At 44.2% G+C, this 9,773-nt stretch overlaps 1 protein-coding gene across 1 annotated transcript in view; it reads right to left on the bottom strand.

Annotated features, from left to right (window-relative positions):
- SPTLC2 (serine palmitoyltransferase long chain base subunit 2) overlaps positions 1–8,738 on the bottom strand; it is a 122,240-nt gene extending 113,502 nt beyond the window's left edge. The window contains exon 1 of the mRNA XM_017528537.2: positions 8,424–8,738. Within this exon, the coding sequence (XP_017384026.1) occupies positions 8,424–8,549 (126 nt within the window). The 5' untranslated portion in view covers positions 8,550–8,738. The remainder of the gene's footprint in view (positions 1–8,423) is intronic.
- Between the last annotated feature and the right edge of the window lie 1,035 nt (positions 8,739–9,773).

Genomic DNA, 9,773 nt, shown 5'->3' with positions numbered 1-9,773 from the left:
TTAGAGATAGGGTTTCACCATGTTGGCCAGGGTGGTCTTGAACTCCTGACATCAGGTGATCCACCCACCTCAGCTCCACAAAGTGCTGGGATTATAGCCATAAGCCACCACGCCCAGTTGGCTATGGGTTTCTTTAATGGCTTATTTATCACCACAATCCATTTCTTACTTACGTCTGTAACATTATTTTAGGGAGCTAGTTTTTGTCAACCAGCAGAGTATGTATGAAATATGACACAATAATTATCATCAAAAAATAGAAATAAAACTGTACTCAACATCTAGCTTTAACCAAACATAAGATTTGGCATATATGCTTCAGACCTTTTTTCCATTAAATGAAACATTAACATTATCATTCTTTCATTTAATTGTTATTGAGTCCCTGCTATGAGCTAAGCATGATTCCAGCACTAGAAATACACTCCTGTGAGAGAGGCAGACAACAGATAAGCAAATAGATATACCATATCAGGGCACACTGCTACAATCCGAATAAAATCAAGGAAAAGCAGCATTTTAAACAGGGTGCAGGTAAGATGCGAGCAGAGGTGCACTTAGAGTAGGGAAGAGAACTCAGTAAAAACGGTTTCCAGGCTGAGGTAACTGTAAAGGCTAAAGCCCCTGGGACTCCAAGCATGGTGACTCACACCTGTAACTCTAGCACTTTGGGAAGCTGAGGCAGGAGAATCGCTTGAAACCAGCAGGCAGAGGTTGCAGTGAGCCGAGATCACACCACTGCACTCCAGCCTGGGTGACAGATTGAGACTCCATCTCAAAATAGTAATAATAATAAGGCCCCAGGGAGGCAAGCTTGATGGCGATGTGTTCAGGGAACACTGGAAAGCCCAGACTAGCTAGAAAGCAGTGATGTGGCAGGATATGAAGTCAGAGAGGGATGGGAAAGATCATGGTGGGCCTTGTAAGCCCTACCCAAACTTTGTATTTTGTTATCAGTGACAGGATGTCATCAGGATAGTGTCAAGATCTGACATATTTAAGTAGTTCTCCAATTCTTTTAAGAAGTTTGCCCTGGGGAAATGTTATTTCCCTTCCTCAGAGGAACTGGGAATTTGGTGTTTATCATGCCCATGCATTTTTAAATACTTTTGCCATATAAACACATGGCCAGTATTCTCCTGCATGTATTAGTACTGCATTCCTTCAGTAGTATTGCTGAATAATATCCCTTTATATGGATATACCATATTTTATTAATCAGTTGATAAACATTTGGATTGTTTCTACTTTTTGGCTATTATAAATAATGCTGGGCTGTATTATAAACACAGGTGTGGCTCATACCTGTAATTCCAGCACTTTGGAAGGCCAAGGCAGGTGGATCACTTGAGGTCAGGAGTTCGAGACCAGCCTGACTAACGTGGTGAAATCCCATCTCTACTAAAAATACAAATAATTACCTGGGTGTGGTGGCATGTGCCTATAGTCCCAGCTACTCAGACAGCGGAGACAGAATTGCTTGAACCAGGGGGGTGGAGGTTGCAGTGAGCCGAGTCACGCCACACTGCACTGCAGCCTGGGCGACAGAGCGAGACTTTGTCACAAAAAACAAACAAACAAACAAAATTGCCACTCACGGTGGCATATGCCTGTAGTCCCAGCTACTTGGGAGGCTGAGGTGGGAGGACTGATTGAGCCCAGGAGTTGGAGGCTGCAGTGAGCCATGTCATGCTAGCCTGGGTAACAGAGCAACACCCTGAATCAAGCAATCAATAATGCTGCTATTATCATTAATATACAAGTTTCTGTGGAACATAAGTCTCATTTTTCTTGGGAGCAGAATTACTGGGTCACATGATAACTCTATTTTTAACTGTTTCCTAAAGTAGCTGCATCATTTTATAATCATACCAGCAATGTATTAGGATTCTAATTTCTCTATTAATTTCTCTATATCCTCATGAACACTTCATATTTTATTTTAGCAATCCCATGGCGCGAAGTAGGAGTCCACAGTGGTTTTGTTTTTTAAAGACAGTCTCACTGTCGCCCGGGCTGGAGTGCAATGGTACCATCTCGGCTCACTGCAACCTCCATCTCCTGGGTTCAAGGGATTCTCTTACCTCAGACTACTGAGTAGCTGGGATTATAGGTGCCTGCCACCAAGCCCGGCTAATTTTTACATTTTTAGTAGAGACGGGGTTTCACCATGTTGGCCAGGCTGGTCTCAAGGTGATCTGCCCATCTCGGCTTCCCAAAGTGCTGGGATTACAGGCATGAGCCATGGTGTCCAGTCATATACATTATTTATTTATTTATTTATTTTTGAGACGGAGTTTCGCTCTTGTTACTCAGGCTGGAGTGCAGTGGCGCAATCTCGGCTCACCGCAACCTCTGCCTCCTGGGTTCAAGCCTCCTGGGTTCTCCTGCCTCAGCCTCCCGAGTAGCTGGGACTACAGGCGCGCCACCATGTCCAGCTAATTTTTGTATTTTTAGTAGAGACGGGGTTTCACCATGTTGACCAGGATGGTCTTGATCTCTTAACCTCGTGATCCATCCACCTCGGCCTCCCAAAGTGCTGGGATTATAGGCGTGAGCCACCGCGCCCCACCACATTATTTATTTTTTAATTAAATAGAATTGAGGTCCCTCAACATTGCCCAAGCTGGTCTTGCACTCCTGGCTTCAAGCAATCCTCACACCTTGGTTTCCCAAAGTGCTGGGATTACAGGCATGAGAAACCATGCCTGGCCATATACCTTATTTATTTTTTAATTAAATAGAGATGGGGTCTGGCCACATTGCCCAGGCTGATCTTGAACTCCTGGGCTCAAGCAATCCTTGCACCTTGGCATCCTGCTGGGATTACAGGCGTGAGCCACCACACCTGGCCCTTAATATGTATTTTCTGGAGTAACATTGGATCACAGTTACAGTCTCGGTACAATTGCATATTTCACTGTACTTAGAAACTGTCACAAAATAGTCTGACACAGTGGCTAAAATCCCACTACTCTGGTAGGTTGACGCAGGAGGATGAGTTTGAGACCAGCCTGAGTGGCTGGGTGCAGTGGCTCCTGCCTGTAATACCAGCACTTCAGGAGGCCAAGATGGGAGGATTGATGTGTCTGAGTTTGAGATCAGCCTATGCCACACAGTGAGACTCTGTCTCTCTCTGTCTCTGTTCCTGTCTCTGTCACGCGCACTCTCTCTCTCTCTCTAGTGTGTATATATATAAGTAAAAAAGAAACTAGCCTGGGGAACATAGCAAGACCCATCTCTACAAAAAAAAATAAAATTTAGCCATTCTAGTGGTACACACCTGTGTACCCAGCTAAAGTAGCAGACTAATTTACAATAGACCACATTAAAAAACAAACCCCCAACACAGGGATTATCCCAATGCTTTAAGATCTCACATTACACATGTATTATTTCTATAATCAGAGGTAAAATTATTTTTTTTTAAAAAAAGGAAAAATAGCTGCCTCAAGCTTTGTAATGAAAAGTAGTCTTTAAGATAAATTTTCTAACAGTAAATGGGTCAAGAGCAAAGGACTTACTTTTTTAATCAGCCACAAATTGCAAATTATATTACAGAAGCTTCTTAGAAACTACTCAGAAGGGAACTGACTTTGAGTCCACAAACCATTTATTTAATCAAGTATGGCACACCCACTCAGAATGCAAACACTGGCTCTACCCATCCCTCTGAATTGCCTATTCTACCAATAAACACTGCTTCTTTCTTTCAAAAAATTGAATCTAACTGAATCAAGCAATTAACTGTCTTGCTCAAAGCAGTGCAAGTTTCTATGACACCTGGGCAAACCCTAAACAGTGGGCAAGTCTGACCTCTGAACATCCTAGTTCTAAAATACTATCCTGAGAACACAGTTGTTGACACATTTCCCAAGAATTCCTGTTAAAGAACATTCCTGAGTACCTCAAATAACTCTGGAATTCTTCAGATGCAAGATATGCTTCCCCTTAGAGCAAAAACACTGGAAACAAAAATCTTGTCCTACAAGTTGTAATTACGTTATTTCTGAAAGCCTTGTGGTATCTTATCAGGTCCTGCTAAACATAAACAAGTATATGACCATTCTAACTATTTCTACTGTTTCTCCCTCATAACTATCTTCTCCTTTTCCTTAACTATCACATGAAATCCCCAGTTACTGTTTCCGCTCAGTGGAAACAAAAGCGAGTAGCTATTTAGTAAACCAGCTTTCATTAGTTATTTATTTGCCTTCACCTAAATAGCAAGACTAACACTTTGTTCTTTCTACTTTGGCTTGTCTTATTATTTAACATAAGAACATGACTTTTGCCCCAATTCCTCAAGATAGAATTTTTTATTCTGACAGCCAGAGAGCTCTCATCCTTCCAATATCTCATTAAAATTACGCCCAAAGGGAAAAAAGTTAGAGTCAAAACTGTCCTAAAGATAGGTAATTTTTTTTCTTTCATACTTAAATAAAGAAAGTAAAAGGCAAATCTAAATCTCAAAAGTTCTATGAAGAAATGGAAGCTCTTTTCTTTATTTTTATATTTATTTTTTTAGACAGAGTCTTGCTCCGTTGCCAGGCGCCAGGCTGAAGTGCAATGGTGCGATCTCAGCTCACTGCAACCTCTGCCTCCCGGGTTCAAGCAGTTCTCCTGCCTCAGCCTCCCGAGTAGCTGAGACTATGGGCGAGCGCCACCACGCCCAGCTAATTTTTGTATTTTTAGTAGAGACGGGGTTTCGCCATGTTGGCCAGGATGGTCTCAATCTCATGACCTCGTGATCCACCCACCTCGGCCTCCCAAAGTGCTGGGATTACAGGCATGAGCCACCGAGCCCAGCCTGGAAGCTCTTTTAAAATGAGCTGTTAACAGAGAGTTTTAAAAACAAACATATAAAAAACTACTGTATTTCAGGTGCAACCAAAACATGGCATTTATTTAATCTAATGTTAAATCTACAGAAAGACATCTGGTAATTAAGATCATAGAATAATGCAACTTGCTACTGAGAAAAACTTCCTGCAAATCCCCTAGACATATTTAAAAATAGCATAGTATTTTCTGAGAAGACTGGTTTTAATAAAGTCCTACAAAGAGATAAAGGACTGAATTACATAAACTCCCAAAGGTTCTTTCCAATGCTAATATAAAAGTTTCCCTGGGGCAAATTGCCACACTACCTCAAATGAACGCTGGTGCTCCTCCCACTTATTTGAATAGCAGAGAGGAAAAATTACTGCTTTTTTGTTCAACTGCAACTATTGTGAAAATTGTGTGTCTACTGTCATCACTAAACAGCAATGTCTGATTGTTTCATAACTCCTTCCTACCACAATATCTGCTAATCAAATTCTAAACCCAAATCCAAGAGTTGTTCTTTTACTATATACATTCATTCATCCCTTTAAGCACAGAAACATACTCTTTTTTTGAGTATGTTTTTGTTGAGAGGGAGTCTTGCTCTGTTGCCAGGCTGGAGTGCAGTATCGCGATTTGGGCTCACCACAACCTTCGACTCCCTGATTCAAGCTATTCTACTGCCTCAGCCTCCCGACTAACTGGGATTACAGGTGCCTGCCACTGCACCCAGCTAATTTTTGTATTTTTAGTAGAGACGGAGTTTCACTATTTTGGTCAGGATGGTCTCGATCTCTTGACCTCGTGATCTGCCTGACTCGGCCTCCCAAAGTGCTGGGATTACAGGTGTGAGCCACTGCACCCGGCCAGAAACATACTCTTGAGAGTGTAAGGTGATCTTAGACGTTTCTGACTTCTCTGCTGTTCATTAAAAGACGTGGTGGGAAATGTGAGGAAAAGAATTTACATCTCAACCCTGTTATACTCTAAATTCACATTTTAGTAAAAGCATAACACACAGCTGTATGCATATCTTGATGGCAGAGTTGGCAACATTTCCCCCAGAAAGAAGGGAAAGATAGGTAGAGGTTGGAGCACAAGCACATCACTTTAAAAAAAGTGAAAACAATCTTCAAAAAATGTTAACATATTGTATTGCTCTCATGAAGTTACCAAGATCTCTCTTTTGTATAAGAAAAGAAAGAAAAAAAATTCACAGACAATATTCCTCCATCTGAGAGTGCAGAAAGCTCCAGATCTGAAGTTTGTTTTAAAAAGACTGGTGTGTAGTTTTCTAGAAAGGACTGCAGCCCTCACAGCATTCCAACAGACCGTTCTTCCAAACACCAGCAATGTGCCTGAGTGAAACTTTTACTGAAACATGTCCCCAAAAGTCAACCAGATGTTATGATGTTATTCATACAGATTTTAAAATGCCATGTTAGTATCTTGATATTTCTTCATCTTATTAATTGGCAAGCTCTAAAGAAATATTATTCTATAAATTTTAAATTGTTAAGAGATTATAGCAGAGAGGTCCTTGATTTGCTACTAAATCAGAACACAATGCATAGGGATTGAAAGGAGCATATGAACACAAAGCACCTCTGAAGTATGAACACCTTTCTCTTGACTTCCTTTTTCATTTAAAAAAAAATCATACCTGAGCCAAATGCACCTGTAATCCCAGTACTTTGGGAGGCCAAGGCAGGTGGATCACCTGAGATCAGGAGTTCCAGACCACCCCAGCCAACACGAAGCCCCATCTCTACTAAAAATACAAAAATTAGCCGGGAGTGATGACAGACGCCTGTAATCCCAGGTATTCAGGGGGCTGAGATAGGAAAATTACTTGAACCTGGGAGGTGGAAGTTCCAGTGAGCAGAGACCGCACCAGTGCACTCCAGCCTGGGCGACAAGAGGGAAACTGTCTCAAAAACAAAAAACAAAAAACAAAAAACCTCACTCATTCACCTGCAATGTATTTTCTAACTCCTACCCATTAAATTTCCCTGTTACATTCTATACCATAGCAATTTTGTCTTGTAAGTCATTTACATTGCCAGGAAAACAACAGACTATTCCACTGCTTATGAGCTGATTGTTATCACTTCCCTCACACAATTATTTCTTCAAGAGTGAAAACAAGCCGGACCTGGTGGCTCACGCCTGTAATCCCAGCACTTTGGGAGGCTAAGGTGGGTGGATCACCTGAGGTCAGGAGTTCGAGACCAATATGGAGCCTTACCAATATGGTGAAACCCCATCTTTAAAAAAAGAAAAAAAAAAATCTTTTGATCTGTGTATTACTGTAATACTGTGTATTACAAATCTGTTGATCTGCTTTGACATCTTACGATTTCAGGGGAGGTCAAGTCTGTTTTATGTATTTTTCCCCTCAACTCTCAGTCTCAGTATCTCAACATGAGCTGGAGAAATGCTTTATTTTCTGATTCACACCAAACAGTAAAGGTCTATCCATCATAACTAATCATCTGGGGAGGAGCCTACCAGATATTTATGTTAAAGCCAAATTATGACCACCATCCTATCAAAACTACAACAGTCACACTGCTGCTAAGGGGGAACAGAGTACTTTTTTTTTTTAAGTGTTCCTTAATATCTGTACAAGACTTAAACGTATTAAAGTCAACTGGAAATTAACACAACACTCTCTTCCAGAAATACTGATCTTGCATCTTTTTAACCGGCTCATCATTAAAAACTCATTTCATGCATTTTTTTTTTAAATTGAATAAATCTTCTGAAAAAAAAAAAAAAAAGCAAACTCATTTCAACAGAATATCTTTCAGTCCACAGCACTGTAAGTTTGATAATAAGCATTGTCTTGAATTTAGAACTTTTCAAAATATTTTAGAACTGCCTGAACGTGGTTGATGATTCAGCATGGCTAATTAGTATAGAGTCATCGCAAGTCACCACCAGGCTAAACAATCCCCTTGTGTGATAGCACTCGTGTTCAGGAAAGGGTCGAAGGGGCCACCTAATTCAACCTGGAGCATAGGGTAGAGTCTCACCACGGGCAGAGTAAGGAGGGTGATGCTTTCGAGGGACCAGCCTGGATTTCCTGCCAGATCTTCCAACCAACGTCCTGCTTGGGGAGCGAACGTGGTAGTGCAGAATGTGGCTGGCAGAGGCTGGGTGTGTTTCCATCTGACACCACCACCTAACTTTCCTTGCCTCTTAAGGACCCCAAGGGTGGTTTTCTCTTTGGACAGCTGCAGGACATTAAGAGGAAGCAACTACCTCGGGGGGTTGAGGAGGGACCCTCGGGAGCCCTTGAGTGGCTCCCACCGGGGTCTGAGGGATCCCTCACTGCCTCCCCTGAGAGCGGCACACACTTCTGGCAGAACTCCAGGGAGAGGGGAGGAAGACCTCCAGGCGCGGAGGGGTGGGAAGCCCCCGTGCCGTCCTTGAGTTTCCGGGCTCGGGGAGGTTGGGCCAGTGCCGGGACACCGCCGCCCACATCTGCGAGCCGCACCCACCCCGCGATGGCCCCGCGACCTCACCCCGTCCGGCCTCCCCTCCGCCGGCCCTCACGGCCACCCCGGCCCCGCTGCCCGGGCCCCCAGTACCTGGCCAGCGGCGGCTGCGGCTGCCGCGCTGCTCTTCACGTATCCGTTCCGCACTTCCCCGTTGGCCACGCAGCCGTTCGCCCGCACCGGGCGGCGGCAGCAGCAGCCTCCGGGCCCCGGCCGCATCGTCCTGACAGCACCAGGCGCAAGGAAGGTTCTGTGGGCGGTGGCAGCGGCGGCTGCTGCTCCAAGTCCCGCTCCGCACCCCACCCACCTCCCTGAAACCGGAAATGGCTGCAGCGCCGCCGCCAATTCCCGGGCGGGCCTTCACAGGGGGCGGGGCCCTCGCCACTGAGGACTGGGCTCGTCACAGACCGCGCAGCCAAGGGGAAGAGCGGCGGGACCGGCTGAGAGGGACTTGCGCCTGAGGACCGCTGACCAATCTGGAAGAGAAGGAGGAGGACCCATGCTGCCGCCTGGCCAATCACGGACGAGAGCAAAGCGCCTCGCTGGTGGAGAGGGGGCTTCCTTAGAGGGACTCGATGCGGCCTGATTGGAGGCCGCATCCAGGGCCTGGGTAGGGCTTGGCTGTTTAATGGTCCAGACCGAGGAGGAGGCAGGGCCCAGGGAAAAGTAGCCAATTAGAGTGTGGGGAAAGAAATAGGGCTGAGTCGAAGTCTCTAGAGCGGGTTCTAGGTTCTCCAGGACAGGTGGCGCCCTCTCTGCCCTTGCCTCCCAGGAAGTTCTGGGGTTTATATCCTAGCCCAAAGACAAGCCACTCCCTTATTTAATTAGCTGATTCCTCTGTGAGTGTTTATAGATTTTTTTACAACCTCTCACAGTTCTTCAGTATGCACCAGACATTCACATATTTCTGAATTATTATAAGTAATAATTCAGGTGTCTTTCACGGGCCCTTCACATTTGCCCTTGGCAGGATTTTCTGTACAGTCTCCTTTAAAGTCTTTCCTTCAAAGTTAGAAAACCTACTCTAATTCCAACTCTGCCAATAACTGGAAGCTAAAAACTTGAGCACTGTATTTAACCACTTTAAGAGCCAAATTCTTTAAAATGGAGCTATTACTTCCTGCTTCATAGACTTATTGCAAGAATCATATCATTAAAGCATTATACACCTATTACAATACTTGGCTCATAGTAGGAGTATGTTACTTTCTCACCCTTTTAGTTCCATCTTCCCACGGGGTTAGAAAGCAAGGAAATTACATTACAGTAATAGAGTTTCTTTTATCCATAAAGAATTTAGTGTCACCCGGTGCAGTGGCTCACGCCTGTAATCCCAGCACTTTGCGAGACCGAGGGGGGCGGATCACGAGTTCAGGAGATCGAGACCATCCTGGCTAACACCGTGAAACCCCGCCACTACTAAAAAAATACAAAAGGGCCGGG

Source organism: Cebus imitator, unplaced genomic scaffold (assembly GCF_001604975.1).
Source record: "Cebus imitator isolate Cc_AM_T3 unplaced genomic scaffold, Cebus_imitator-1.0 Scaffold54, whole genome shotgun sequence".
Lineage (NCBI taxonomy): Eukaryota > Metazoa > Chordata > Mammalia > Primates > Cebidae > Cebus > Cebus imitator.
Note: the sequence above shows the minus strand (reverse complement) of the source record. Positions and strands in the feature narration are given on the sequence as shown.